At 43.6% G+C, this 15,961-nt stretch overlaps 1 protein-coding gene across 1 annotated transcript in view; it reads right to left on the bottom strand.

Moving 5' to 3' along the window:
• The window catches only part of USP38 (ubiquitin specific peptidase 38), a 216,248-nt gene that overhangs the window by 97,699 nt on the left and 102,588 nt on the right, over positions 1-15,961 (bottom strand). The window contains exons 8-9 of the mRNA XM_085641602.1: positions 10,474-10,567; positions 9,050-9,156 (exon numbers count right to left, since the gene is read on the bottom strand). Coding sequence (XP_085497728.1) covers positions 9,050-9,156; positions 10,474-10,567 — 201 coding nt within the window. The remainder of the gene's footprint in view (positions 1-9,049; positions 9,157-10,473; positions 10,568-15,961) is intronic.

Raw genomic sequence — 15,961 nt, 5'->3', positions numbered from 1 at the left:
GTGAGTACGTGGCTGTGTGATTGACTATGGGTGAGCGAGTAGGTGTGTAAGTAGCTCTATGGGTGACTGACAAGTGTATGAGTGACTTTATGGGTGCATGACTGGATAGATCAGTGGCTGTATTATACACTGTAAGGCAACTGAGAGATGCCAAAAGGTATCCCCTTTGGCGGATGGTCATCCCTGTTTGATCTGCTCAGTGCCAAGACACCTTCAGGTATTGCGCGCTCTATAAAATTATTTCATTTAATTTAATTTCATATAGGTTAGTGAATTGGAATATGAGTGGATGTATGGGTGAATGAGAGGATGTCTGTGTAGACCTATGAATCAGTGAGTGGGTGTTTAAGTAATGGTATGGTGTGTCAATGGTTTTGAGAATGGTAGGGTGGAAGTTGGAGTGGGTGTATGAAAGATTATATGGGGGAGAGGGAGTGCATCAGATTCTGTGGAAGATGTCATCAGTCATGTAATTTGAGATTTCATCAGTGATGTCATCGGTGATGTCACTGACCATGTCATGAGTGATGTAATAAGTGAGGTCATAAGCAGCGCATTGCGGGGGCATGAGGTATAGTTAGCTCAACTAACTACAACTGCTGACTTTCTCTGGTTTTGTTCGAGTGAAATGTCAGCCTAACTATAATGTCCCTGTAACCTTTGTTTTTTTCAGTGAATTTCTATGGTTTTTTAGCTAGTAGTTGTGTTTGCAGAGTGGTGGAGAAAGGGGGCTGGGCCTCCGACCAGCTTTCAGGAATCCCGCTGTATAGGACTTACAGGAGGTACCAGGAGGGCTTCTTGGCCCCCAAGGTCCCTCATCTCCCAACCAACGGTGCACCTTGAGCCATGTTTGCAGAGTGGTGCAGAAAGGGAGCGTGGCCTCCAAAGACCTATTATTGGAGATACCAGGAATGGTAGTTGGCACCCAAGGATGCCCTTGGAGGCCAACTACCCCTCCGGTTACCTCCAGTAAGCCCCACACAGCAGGATTGCTAAGCCTCGTAGGAGGCCATGCCCCCTTCCTCTACCACTCTGCAAACATGCCTCCTGGCGCACTACTAGTTGGGGAATGAAGTCCCCTTGATCTTGAGGGTCCTTGGAAGCCAACTAGCCCTCCTGTTACCTCAGTAAGACCCACACAGCTGCATAGCTGAGAGGTCATCAGAGGCCGTGCTCCTTTCTCCAACACACTGCAAACGCGCCTCCTGGTGGACTGCTGCTTGGTGGATAAAGTCCACGTTAGTCCTGAGTCCCTCAGGAGGCAAGGGGACCTCATCCCCCAACAGCAGTGCGCCAATGAGGGGATTTGCAGAGTGGTGGAGAAAGGGGGCGTGGCCTCTGACCACCTCTCAACAATCCCGCTGAGTAGGGCTTACTGGAGGTAACAGAAGGTCTTGCTACCCCCGCCCCCCGAGGACCCACTCAGAAGCCAAGGAGACTTCATCACCCAACCAGCAGCACGTGAGAAGGCACGTTTAGAAGAAATCTTAGAAATTCAATGCAAAAAACAAAGGTTAAAGGGACATTTTAGTTAGGTGAAAATGTCAGTTAAAACATACCATTTTAAACAAACGAAACCATGGAAATTCCTAAGTTATAGTTATCACAAATAACTATAACTTGAGCCCAAAAGTAACCAGAACACATGCGCTTGCCATGCGCTACTAATTACCTCTAATAATACATCACTTAGGACATGTTCCATTTTATCACTGATAACATTACTGCAACATGTGAAATAACATCACTGATGACAACATTGTGCATGGCTAGGACATGAGTTATAGTTACATTAAGTCATGACTTATAGGTACTTGAGTTAACTATAGCTGGTGAAATTTCAGAGGTTTTGCTAGTTTAAAATAGTAGGCTTTAACTGACATCGTCACCTACCTAGAACATCCCTTTAATCTTTATTTTTTTTCATTGAGTATATATAGTGTCGTTTGCTAATGGGTAGTTCTAGAAAACTGATTTTTTGGCCTGAGCCAGTGATCCTCAAAACCTCTGCAATCAGTTACCACATGGAGCAGGCCAGTACAAGCACGCTTACGGCAGGGAGATGCCCCTACGTGGCTCTTGTGTCCTCCTCAGCATGTGTGCATCATCCTCTAGTTGGCCTACTTGTATGTAAGTAGCTGTTTCTTAATATAGTGGAACAATATGAGGTACTCAAGAGTTCAGGCAAACCACACAGGAATTACAATCTCACAAATGACACCCCAAATGCTCTCTTTTGTGGTAGTGTGAGCGAGCAGTTAGGAATATCTGAGAGTAGTGCTAAGAATGTATTGCACTCACAAAAGCTGTAAATCAGTCACGCACTCAATAAAGAAATCCAACACCAATTTATAAAAACACATACTTTAATATGAATTTAGATACCAAGATCATTGGAATCAGATAAGTACTTTTCAAGTTATGAATTTTTACAGTTTTTAAAAACAGTAAAATGTTTGGGCGCGGTAACGTTATCCTATGGGGGAAAAACATGAATTGCCTTCGGGCACTTAACAGCGAATTACAGATTCGTTCTCCGGGACTCAAGGCGAGCATGGGGCAAGGTCCCAGGCCAAACTAGCTGGTCACCTCAGAGACTCTGGGTGCAGAGATGTGTCACGGCGTTGGGTGACCCATTCACTTCAATGAGGAACGGTTAGGTTGGAAAGAGGTTGCAAGCTGGGACTGGGACTGGGCAACCAGTCCGGGGGAACCCAAAGGGGGAATTGACCCTTGAGATGCTTGGGCATGTAGGGACAGCTTTGGTCCACTTCTCCTCGGACTGAGGGGCTCGGTGCAGTGGTATCTTTTGCCGTTGGGTTCGGTGCTGGAGTCTTTCGCGGTTAGAGGGGGCCTGCAGAAAGAGGCTGCAGGCGGCAACTGAAGTCCAGTCTGGCTAGACCCAAGGATGGGCTTGGCTTTTGTGGGTCTGAGTACCCAGTTGGCACGGTCACCTCCCTTGGACTCGGGCTCTACGGCCCGGGTGTAGAGGTGCTTTGAGGAGTCAGTCGCAGATTCACTCTTTGTCTTGGTTTCTGCTGCAGAGGCGCAAACAGGACAGTGGGGCACTCTAGATGTTGGTTTCACTGTCCCTGAAGTGCAGGTTGGTCTTCCTCGTCGTTGGTGTCCGGACTGGACATAAGAAGCCTTGGCTGCTGCAAGGAGTTCAGTACCCCAGGTACAGGTACTGTGCAACTTCGGTTGGTCCTGGCATCCCCACACTTGGAAGGAGGAAGGATCTGACCTGTAGGAGCATGGCTGCCTTTCCTGGGTGGCTGATGCGTCGGAGTCACCGTAGGCAGCAGGTCGAAGTACCAGGTGGTTGCTTCTTTGGTGCCTGCGGCTGCAAGGGAGTAGCTCCTCTACTCCAAGGGAGTTTCTTTGGCAATTGGCAAAGCACTGGCAGCCCTTCTTGTTTCTTGAATTCTGCACAGCAGCAGGAGTAGTTGGATGCTCCACAAGGGTCGGGATAAGCAGGCAGGCTGGCAGTGTTGGTGCAGAGTCAGTAGTGCTCCTGAGTTCTCAGTCAGCAGTCTTCTTCTTTGTCCACTTCTTTTTGTTTGTCAAAATTTGAAGGCCTGTTATCAGAGGGTCCCTTAAATATTCAATTTACTTACCCCTGGGGTCACTACACCCCCTAGATGACCACTTCCTTTGGATTGTGGGCAACACCATGTCCCTGAATTCCTGATTCCGCCACACACAAGATGGTGGAATTCCTAATTTTATATTCACTTCAAACTGGTGTGTCCTGCATCGTAGTGTAGCACGCCTCCTGCATAGCTAATTATCCCACCTGTCTTTGTGTCAAATAGGTCCAGGGCAGGGGGTAGCATCCCAGTCTGGGGAAGCCTTGGGTCGCATATCAAAGGCAGCAGAGGCCTTTGAAGCTTTCTTCCTTGGTATGCTGATTTACCAACCTTCCTGGAGGAGGAAGTGAGATCACCTCTCTCCAGACCAGGTATTGTTCCTGACCTCTTGAGAATGAGGGCTCTCAACCCTCGGGTCAGAAACTCGTCTGTGGTGGCAGGCTTGACAGGACCAGTCAGCCAGAACACTAGAGGGATGATAGGTTTCAGGGGGTACCTCTACGGTACACTCGGGGTGTATTAATAAGTCCAACACTGGAATCAGTGTGGGTTTATTAATACGAGGTGTTTGATACCAAACAACATAGGTTCTGTGAAGCCATTATGTGGCTGGGAAACTCATTTTGACCAGTGCCCAGTACATACCTTAAGATGGCTTCCCTAATCACTTGTACTGCCAGTAATTGAACAGGACAGCACAAGGGCATATCTGCTCATGCAGATATGTCCTCACATGAAATTTAATGCACCCTGCCTTATAGCTGTAAAGCCTGCTGTAGGGGTGACTTACAATATTAGAAGCAATGCTAGGGGACATGGCCCCAAGTGTGTGCCATGTAATGTTTTCACTTTTTAGAGCACCTTGTCATTCAGTCTGCAGTGGCAGTCTGTTGGAGTTTGGTGCTGGGTCCCACAGTTCACTAGACCCCGGTTTGCTTTCAAAAGAGCTAGAAATTTAAAGGACTCACTTGTGAAAGCATACAAAGAACCAGTCCCCACCTCATTGACAAATCTGTGGGGGTTTACACCAATAACTGGCCATTACCCATGCGAGCATTGCATAGCCTGTCCCACGACATCGGTGGTAAAGTCCTGTGTCCTTAATGGAATCAAATGGACATTGCGGCAACATACAAACTGCCTGACAAAAAATGTCATTTATTGTATAGAATGCCCTTGCGGTCTATATTATATAGGCAAAACAACACAAGAAATTAAAAAACGCATAATTCAACATCAATCACGCATTAGATGTAAAATTACCACTGCACCCATGGTAGAACACTACGTGGAGAATGAACATACCCCCACCGATATGAAATGGTTTGTATTGGAGACTGTAAAAAATACAAAACGAAGACAAAATGTTGAGCGCCTACTGACTCTGAAGGAAAACAGGTGGATTTGGTCAGTTAAAACGGTAGAGAAGGGATTGAATTCCTTTATTGAATGGCAAACTTTGGCGACACTGTAATCTATATGGCCCCTTGTTGTCTCACTGTATTATACAGGATCCTTCATTATTATCTTTTGTCTGGATAGGGGTTGCTTGGGCCCTTCTAGATCCATACTGGAAGTGCTGCAATCACGCTGTGATTAATCTCGTGCTCTTGTACTTAAATGAAGGACATAATTCTGGGGACTAATATACAGCTGATTACATCGGACGATGTTATGTAGATTTCTATTTTGAATGATAGAAGACCTTTTATAAGCCATCGTGCTATGAACAATTGGTCACTTAGCCATGTGGTTGAGTTATCGGATTTTTTCCTGCCCTCTGTTTTTGTCGTATTTGCTGTATCTGCATTGATGCATCTGTGACCAGTCTTTTCAACTAATGAGCGTTTTTTCCTTTTGGATCAAGACGTTTTTAATCTACCATATACTCCATAGGTTCTGACATTTTGTACTTTTGTCCCGCGATTGTCAGCTATATTCAGAAGGCAGCGGGGTATAGTCTAATTTGATTTTGAGTGTTAGACTCACTATTTGAAGCTTAAAAGTCCACATTCCAAGATGGCCGATTTGTTTGGCTGTGCGTTCATGACGATATACATCACGCCACTCTTGAAATAACGCATGCGTCGTCTTGCGACTCACACTCGGACTAATTGGCGAGGTGTTGAATGGAAGTGTAGCCAGTAAAGATACCCGTTATTGGTAAGGAATGGAGTGGGTCATAGACGGGTGGTCTAACTGTTATAGAGAAGAGAATTGGCGGAATCGTTAAGTGATTAGGTCTGTTTCCTTTGCTTGGTTACAGATTACGGAGTCACGAAGCGCCAAAGAAACCTGGCGTTCTTTGTAAGTAACTGTTGGAAGTTTGAGCTATGGTACTCTGTGTACGTAGAGAGCAAACTTGTGGTATAATTAAATTGTATTTACGATATGCTGTATCTTTGGAATTATGATTTCTAGAACTAAGTGCTTCTACGGTGGAAAACCGGTTAAGAATCAATTGGAGATTAGGAAGTGTTTATAGTCTCGAAGAAGTAAGTGCATACTTTCTCACAACAAATCTCCACATTAGATACGTCCACTGAGTGATGGTGGTGTGCGTTACTGTTCTGGCGGTTGTAATTGTAGATACTAGAGTGGTGTCTGGGACATCTCGAACTGACTTTTTGTGCACGGAGTTTAATCTTTTTCACTCTTCATCTTTTTTCATTGGGTGTTATATAGTTTACGGTGTCTGGGTATCTATTTACTATATCAGGTGGTTACCTTATGGACACACCTGTTTTCCTTCAATGTAGAGGCAATACAAATATTTAGAACTTAGATGTGGATATGTGTAAATAGCATGTTTAATAATGGAAGAAATACATTTGTTTATAATAGATACATGGTGCAACTGTGGTCCTGAAGATGGTCTCGGTGATTAATATTATCAGATAGGAGACCGAAACGTCGACGCTGTGACACTTCTTTGGCATAAACAGAGTTCATCTGATGTGTTATGATATCGCAATTGTCTAAACAAGAATTTTCTTGGTGTATGACCAACTGTGGATGGTTCATTGCTGTATAAAAAGTGTCAATGACTACTGTTTATATGTGCTAAATCGACAGTAGTCCTATGTTGCCAATGTATAAATGAAAATATATATATTTTTTATTATTGTATATATAAAAAGATTGGTTATGTCAAACTACTAAAAAAAGATTGCATAAAAAAATCAACTGTGAGAATTGTCTTTATTGAAGTTCTTGAAAATGAAGTTCACTACGGTGACTACTTGATTAATGAATAGAAGCTAAATAAATCCTCAAGGTTTATCTTTGTTTAAAACGGGTCCCTTAGAGTGGCACAAGATATTCTGCAGCTATTCGGGACATATGCCTAAGGTACCAGAGGTACCACTTACTAGGGACTTACAGAGGTGCTAGAGGCCTGGTCACTTGGGGATCAAGTGACCAGTTGTTTTGTTTTATGGAAAGAACACTGGCACTGGGGACTTGATTAGCAGAAACCCAGTGCACTTCAATGTTGCATCAAACACCAGGCAAAAAGTGGTGGACTGCTGTAACAAAAACCCAGTTTCTTACATTGTACAAGTGAGATCTCTTGATGGAGTGCAAACTCTTTGTGAGGAGTACATATGTGTGATGCACAACATCTCCTATGCAAATTTCTGGAGTGTGACGGCTACAGTGCCTCTGAGGGTTCAGAGAACTAGAGGAACAGGCCTTTGGGGGTGCAAGACCTAGGTGTAACAGGCCTAGGTAGTGAGAATGGATTTGGAACTCCGAGTCTCCTGAGCGGTACACTTCAATAAAAAAGTAGTCTAGATACTCCTTCTTTAACGCCTAGACTACAGTAACTATGCCTATCAGCCTTCCACCTTATCTACTGATCTGACTGTAGCATATTCAAAAGGCAGCGCTCGTTTCATTTTTAGAACAACAAAGCTTCAAATCACGTCACATATATAATCTCTAAACTGGCTGACAATAAAAAAAAAACTTTCAAAAAACAGGAGGCAGACAGAGTTTGAGTCCTGCTAATCTTATTTTTCCGAGATTACGCAGATTCAAAACTAGACAGCAGTGCACCTTCATAGTAATCACATATGAACTTGGTAATGCTCTTCCCACTAAACTTTGTGCAGTCACGTGCCATTCAACTTTCTAATATCGTTGAAAACTCATCTTTTTTCTTGACTAACGATGCCTCTTCCTAAAAGTGCCAGGACCCCCTTTTTCTGCTTTAAAAATTCCCATTCAGTCTGTGGAAAAAGGGTTTGTGTGCCAGAAAGAGCAGTGGCATTGGTGCTTGGTAAAACATACCATGACTGCCATGCAAGACGGAGCCCTTGAACTTGAGCACCTGGAAGATGTTCCAGAATTAGCGCACCATAAAGAACATAAAGACTAGGAGAATGAGGCACAGAGGAGGAGGGCAATGTGCTAGCGCATGGACAAGTGTACTGGTGGGCAGGAAAGGGAACCAGGACTGACATGCAGGAAAGAGCCCACCAGAACATGGGCATCCTTTTTCCAAGTGTGAATAGCTGAAACTAAATGTGTATACACAACACAGGATAAAAATTCAGAAAATTGCTTTTTAAAAGCACAGCATTCACAGGGGTTGCACACTATCATACCAGATAGTTATGGTTTCACGCTCGGCGATATCATTTTATAGAAAGGGAAGAAGTGTTAAATCAAGCTAAAAGTACTTCAGCATAACAAAACATACCATCATATGACCACAAAAAAAGCAATTGCTTAAAAAACAAATACCCACAATAACATTACTTAGATTAAGTTAGAATATAGGTTTAGTTACTGGAATATTTAAGTTCCTATTAACATAAATGGAGGAAATGTAAGGTTTACAATAAGTGACCTGATCATCCCAAAATAAGACAAATGTTCAGCATCTTCCAAATTCATCAAATTAATTATGGCATCAGAACATTTGCATCAAGCATGGTGTTGCATTAGTGTGATATTTTCCATCCCAAGTGGTCAAAAAGTATCCCTTAAAAATAGTATTTTTTCCTAGTCTGGTTCCTTTAACAGGCTACTATAGACGCAAAATGGTCTGCAAAATCCAAAGTGAAGTTCCAAGCCATAGTGCTTTCTTTGAGTGTAACACATTCTAATAGTATCAGCCTACAAGTTCACTTTGCTATTCACACTGCTTTCTGATGAAAGCTTCTGTGTTTCAGTAAGGTTAGAACAGATATATGAGTCGCCTCTGCGGAAGTGACAAGGGTCTAGAATGCACACCCATTCGAAGTAAGATCCGGAGAGGATCATTACATTATATGAAGAGGTGAAACTCTTCCGGACTGCAAATTAGTGCAGGGAAACATGACATCTTGACAGCCATGTGTGCTTTAGGTGAACTCCTTAGTGCCAAGACACCATGTAAGGAATGCACTGCATTCTGTAAATCCCATCAATACACTGTGCACTTCATTAAAAAAAGCATTACCCAGAATTACCTGTCAAGCAGAAACCGGAGGTATTCGGAACAGTCTTGCTGGGATCTAGGTGTAAACCAGGGTGGTCTGGAAGCCTCAAAGAAAACATGAGGTGCATAGGCCTCCCTCTAAATTAGAAATGAAAAGAAACCTATTGAAATTAACTGTCCACAATAGGCAGTTTGTTTCAAATATACGTTTAAAATAAAGGAAGAGATGGCTGCACATTCACAGTAAGAGTACCAGAAACAAAAACAGAAAGAAGGGAAAATGCATCAGGAGCCACATTAATAACAACATCAGCCTTTTCTGATAAACAAAAGCAAAGGCAATATCTAAACAAGAGCATACTAGAAATGACAAAAATCACTTTCATACATGAATTAACAGTTTTTACAAACAAGCTAAGAGTCCTTTCTCAACAACATAATAGGTAATTTGCTGAATTCCTAATAAAGAGAAAGGGTCAGATTTGGAATGAAGCCTATCATAAAAACTGACTTTTGGGAGAGATTTGATGGAGAGCCAGGAGTGTAGGCACCAAGACTTTTGTGACAGACACTTTAAATGAGCAAAAATCAGCTGAGCTAAAAAAACAAAAAAAAAAAGAAACCTTAAATGGGTAAGTATTCAAGTTGGGGTAGCAAAAGTTCAGCCTCACAGCAGCTGCATACGCAGGTCAGTAGAGTTTTAACAGCCTCCATGTCAATGCCACCATAACCCACTGAGAAGCTGTTAACTATAAACAGGATGTGTGTTACCCTTAAGGGAACCTTAGAGTTGGCCCTCATACTTTTGAAAAATCTGAACTGTAATGATCCAAGAGAGTAAGGAAGCACCTTTCATCTGGATGGTTCCATTTCTAGGTTTACTTTTGCACACCTTCAACTGACGAAGACAACTATTCTGTTACTTCCACCCTCCTTCAAGCTCCCTTTGTGGGTGGGTTGGCTGAACCCGCAGCATACCTGTTAATACTGCATCATGGACTGGGCAATCTATGGCACTAGAGGAGGGAGAGAAAGAGAGGAAGGTTGGACAGGAGAGACAGTCCTCTTCCTAGCTTAAAAGAACAAGTATATTTACTGAACATACTTGACAGAACACACCTCAAAGGACTGGAAACCGAAGCTCAGCCATGTCATAAGCAACTTCTGATATTGTAGCCTACTGTTTGGCTATCTCTTTAACAGCACTGTTTAACATTAAAACACACTAGACCAAAGACACTTTGACTTTCATAAATCTTTGCATAAAAGAATCAATACTTCTTCATTTATGTTAGATCGACTTCATATGGTGTGCCAATTAACTGCTGAAAAAATAAACCTGAGGAAACCACACTTTTAGCATGTTGCAACACTGCTTCATATTTCTGTTCCTAGTCGCAACAACTGACTTAGGTGAGCACAAATACACTTGCTTCTTGAAATAAAGGGCCATACCTGAGTGTGTGCCAAAAAGGCAAACAGCTGCTGTAATTTCTTCATTAATGAATTGCAGCCATTCAGATTTAAAGCCAACACGTGCCTCCTAAAACTAAAAGGGTACACACATGAGCAGAGGGTGAAAATTTCCAGAAATCAATCTTCTACTTCCGAAGGCACACGTCATCAAATGTTCCATTAAAAAAACTCACAAATATGAACCCTAAGCTTGCTAACACCTATTTACATCATAAATCCTAAAATTTACTCAAAACGTGTTTGTAAACTTTTAAAAAAAAATGTTTTTATTGGCATTTTGTAAACAGAAACAGCTTGCAACAAACCTCACAAGAGAGAGAAAACGATATTGCGCATAGGACAACACGGAAAGACAAATTTTCAAACGATGTAAGGTAGGTGAAAAAAAAGACAGAAAAAAAGAGGGGTAGAGGGCGTTGATTACATAGATCATAAACCAGCATTGCAATGATGAGACTCCCAACGCTATACAGCATGCATACATGCCTAGATGAAGTGTACAATTTGTAGCAGCAAGCCCAGGGCCCCAGAATAAACCACAAAAAAAACTGTAGCATGAGAACATCATAGACAGTAGGATATAGGTACGGTTCAGGTCTAGGGGCCCAAGTAAGGAGAATGGTATTATTGAACAGGCAGTATCGGGCCTCAGAGGATGCAGCAGCAGGAGGGGAAGGCGCGGATGTAGCGCTAGCATGCAGGTATGCCAGTAAAGGTTCCCAAATATCCTTGGGTTTGGACTGGGGTGCCATCAGGGCCCAATAAAGGGTTAGTTGCTCCGAAAAATATGCTGCATCTCCCAGCCATGCAGCGATCATGGGTGCTGGATGTTTGCCCCAGTGCATGGCCACTCTTCGCTTCGCCAAGAGAAGCACCATGGTCGTAAGCCTGCGGTCTGTAGGCAGCACATCCTTGACGTATCCCACCAGCCGAATCAGAGGGGTGGTGGGAACGTAGTGCTCGGTGATATTGTGTATAAAAGAAAAAAGTCCCTCCAAAACGCCGCCACAGCAGGGCAAAGGCATGCCAAATGAAGAAAGGAAGTTTGTGATATATACGGTGCAATAATTTAAAATGTATGAAGCGCAGTCTGTAGTTGGGCGAGAGCAATTTTTATTGCCCGCAACAAAATGACGACAGTGGATCTGTCAATGGGTGCCCACATCCGCCTCCCCAGTGACACGGGAACTCGTGGTCACAATTGGGTAGGAGGACTGGATGGTGGTATTGAGGAAGGCAATCATCTTATGAGGAGAAAGTGTAGTCAGCACATGCTCTAGTGTCTGAAATATCAGGGGGTGCGCTGGGAAGGTGTCATGGAGATTTCAGCAAGTGGCTCGAATCTGATAATACATAAAAAGGTCCAATGCAGCTGATGTTGATGAGGCTGAGGTGTAGGGTGCTATAGGAAAATGCCCTCCGGACAGACGTCCAAGAAAGTAATTCAATTCTGTCTGCATGCCCGCGCTTTAGTCCCCCTGTCATATAGCGGCAGCATAAGGGGATTGCGTCCCAGTGGTATAGAAGGCGCATATATGGTGGACAGTCTGGCTCGCTTCCTTAATCCTTTCCAAGCCCATTGAACACTCATCACAGTGTTAACCTCTGCCCGCAGTGTCTTATAAGGGGCATACAATGCCGTAGTTAAAGGCCAAGGATCTGCGCGATCTGTCTCCACAGCAACATATGGCTGATAACGCATCAGGTGCACCCACTGATGTAGAAATTGTGCTTTTAGTGCATAAATTGTCATGTACTGTGCTCCCATGCCACCCTGAGAGAGGGGCAGTGTAAGCACGTCCCAGGAGATGTGTGGCTATCGGCCCCCCCAACCAGGGAAACCAAGTTAGACCGTAAGCGCTTTAAAAATTGAGCAGTGAGTGGGATAGGGATATTGGAGAAGAGACAAAGAAATTTTGGGAGAACCACCATCTTTGCTATGGCAATCTGCCTGGCGAGGGAAAGAGGCAACCCAGACCAGACAGGAATTCTTTCCTCCTACCAGTCCATTGCGTGCACATAATTGGACCTTCACAGCTCCTCCAGATTTCGACTCAGCCAGAGTCTCAGGCAGCAGACTGTGGCAGAGGCCCAGCCATGAGGTATTCTGCATGGAATGGGCAAGTGTTATCAGTGAGCGGGAAGAGTATTGAATTCGCTCAGTGTATGTGTATGCCAGAAAATCAAAATAGAAATGAGGGAGAGGAGGATATAACTAGGTTCGTCCTCCTAGGTACATGTAAGACAAAAAGATCCAAGGTCATGGATCCGTGAACCTAGTTAGTAGTGAATGGGGGTCAAAACTCAATGAATCAACGCACCACAATTGAAAGAAAATAAAATACTTTTCTTGAGTCCCCTCACTCAACCAAGGTTTCCCTTAGGTGACATGCTTCATTATTGGGGCCATCCCAAGCATCTACTGCTTGGGGCGTGCTGCGACTTGCGAGAGTTACGTAGGAGCACTGAATTAATAAGGCATAGTGCAGTGAGGGGGGAGTGGTGTGGATTGATTAAAATTTACCTAGCTAGTGAGTGTAGGATAAGCTTATTCTTGCTCCTAGCTGGTAAAGGATAAAAAGGGGGTTTAATAAAAGGGAGGAATTAGGTAATTATGTGCTAATAGTCCCTAATAATCAGAGTCAACATGTTTCGAGGTTATCCCCTAAACCTCTTCTTCAGGACCAGCCCCATGCGTACCACTCCATGCACAACCTGTACTAAAGTGAAAAATAATAAACGCGCACTTTAGTGTCAGCGTGAACAATTTACATACGTTACACTGAACACGTAGTATCTGAGGAACAGGCTAGAGACCTGGCAAGGAAACTGAAGGTTAGAAAGTATCCTTCCCACATCATCAACAAGGCAAAAAAGAGAGCAAAAAATAACAATAGAGACGCTCTCCTAGAGACTTATGTAAAACAAGAAACAGAGAGATAGGAGACCCATCTGCATCACCACTTTCAGCACGGCGTCGGACAAAATCACCAAGATGGTTAAGAAACACTGGGGGATCCTTAACAGCGGGAACCTTGATATCCCTGCACCTATGTTTTCACATAAGAGAGGCAAAAATTTACTTATCCTACACTCACTAGCTAGGTAAATTTTAATCAATCCACACCACTCCCCCCTCACTGCACTATGCCTTATTAATTCAGTGCTCCTACGTAACTCTCGCAAGTCGCAGCACGCCCCAAGCAGTAGATGCTTGGGATGGCCCCAATGATGAAGCATGTCACCTAAGGGAAACCTTGGGTGAGTGAGGGGACTCAAGAAAAGTATTTTATTTTCTTTCAATTGTGGTGCGTTGACTCATTGAGTTTTGACCCCCATTCCCTACTAACTAGGTTCACGGATCCATGACCTTGGATCTTTTTGTCTTACATATGCCAGAAAATCACCTAAAGCGAATGATCTCTCGAGTAATGCACGCCAGGTTCTCTCGCGGGTTATGCACATTGTGGGTGATGCAGTCTGAATACATTGAGATTATCAGGTCCCTCGAGGTGAATCCCAGCCCATGTCAGCGTGATGCTGCCATGACTAGAGGCTCTATCACCATCGCAAATATCGATGGTGATAATGGGCATCCCTACCATGTACCACTGGTAATTGAAAAAGGGTCCGACAGCAGTCCATTAAGACGAATCCAAGCCATAAGGACGGTGTACAAGAGGTGAATATATCATATAAAAGTGGGGCTAAGTCCCAGGGGAAAGAATAAGCCCATTCTAAAGAATCAAAGGCCTTGGTGGAGTCAAGCAGCTGCCACCGCCGACACCTTGGGTCAAGATGATTGCATGACAGCAAATTTAATTCGGAGATTGTGAGAGGTGGAACGTCTGGGAATTAATCCATATTGATCTGGGCGCACTATATCTGAAAGTAAAGGTAGCAGACGATTAGCTAGGATTTTCGCCAGTATTTTGTTATCAACATTCATCAGTGACAGCGGCCTAAAGGAGTCACACTTACATGCAGGTTTGTCTGGCTTGAGGATGGATGCAATAATTTCTCTAAGCGAGGGGGGCTGGAGTCCCATCTCCAAGGAGTCCTCAAATACCGCTAGAAGGTGGGGGGCTAGTAATGATGCAAATTCCTTGTAGAAGTCTGTAGTGGGTCATCTAGGTTTGGTGCTTTGTCCCGGGGAGGGAGTTAATCGCCTGTATTATTTCTTCAGTAGTGATGGGGGAAGTCTAGATATTCCCTGTAGGCATTTTCAAGCCATAGGAGCTGTATGGCGTCCCAAATAGTATGCGAGTTCAGACAAACTATGTACGGGGCGGCCGAACAAAGTCTGGAATAGAAAGAGGACATTGTATGTAGCAGGCCCTTGGAGGTGTCCTGAGTAACAGAGTAGTCATCTATGTGCGCAGACACATACGTGGACATTTCAACAAACAAAATACCTCTGACACCATTGATCAAATTAAATCTTATGCCACAATAGTCCTTTTTATTGACTCTGGGCCTCTATTCTTATTTTTTGCTTTTATTCAAACCTTATTTTCATTTAAGAATCCCTTCACCAGATACATTACAACAACTCATCAATATTTTCCAAAAAAACATGAACATTTATATACAACACGTATACACAATATATGAATGACTAAACAAACTCAAACTTATTACACATAAATAAACTCATGTATTACTGTATACTATAGATGTGATATTTCATTTGATTCACAGAGTGGAATATATATTTTCACCACTTTTATAGCACTTTTTTTTCTTTTTCTATCATAGTATTTCGTTTGGTTCACACACTGAAATACATGTCCTACTATTTTGTGTACAGGTAGTGCTGGGACCTTATTCCACTTTGTCCTCAAAGCTATCTATTTATATGGTCTTGCATGGGGTCAGAGACTATTTTCAACCTTTATAGATGAGCGAGAGGTATTTCGTTTGTTGAAATGTTAATCTATTGATTCTGGCCTCTGTACTCCTCAACTGAATCATTCCCCCGAGTTATACGACATATACGTGGAGGCGCGTGGCCTGCAAAATAAACTGGCCAGAGTTCTGCCCAGATGATGTCCCTCCCCATATATTGGGGCATGTGCATCATGCCCTAGGTAGACAGCCTCATGGTCTGCCTCCTCAGCATATGAAGACATTTTTGCTCTAATCCTAGCTAGTGTAGCCGCATCATTGGTCTGGAAATACGAGGTCTCCAAACCATGTATGTCGATCTCCAGTCTGGCCAGCTGACCACGTATAGCCCGCAGTACGGCACACTGTTTAGCAATGCAGACGCCGCGCACCACAACCTTAAATACTACCCAAAGCTCTGATGAGGGGCTCACCAAGCCCTCATTTAGTTTAAAATAAGCGACTTTTTCTGAACGGACCTCCTTGAGAAACACTGCATCTAGCAGCGCCCCCAGTGGGAGCCTCCAGGAAAAAGCATGAGGGTGAGCTTGAGAAACAGTCTGGACATCCCTGGACACCA

This window comes from Triturus cristatus, chromosome 2_2 (assembly GCF_964204655.1).
Source record: "Triturus cristatus chromosome 2_2, aTriCri1.1, whole genome shotgun sequence".
Lineage (NCBI taxonomy): Eukaryota > Metazoa > Chordata > Amphibia > Caudata > Salamandridae > Triturus > Triturus cristatus.
This window is presented reverse-complemented; position numbering and strand designations above follow the sequence as displayed.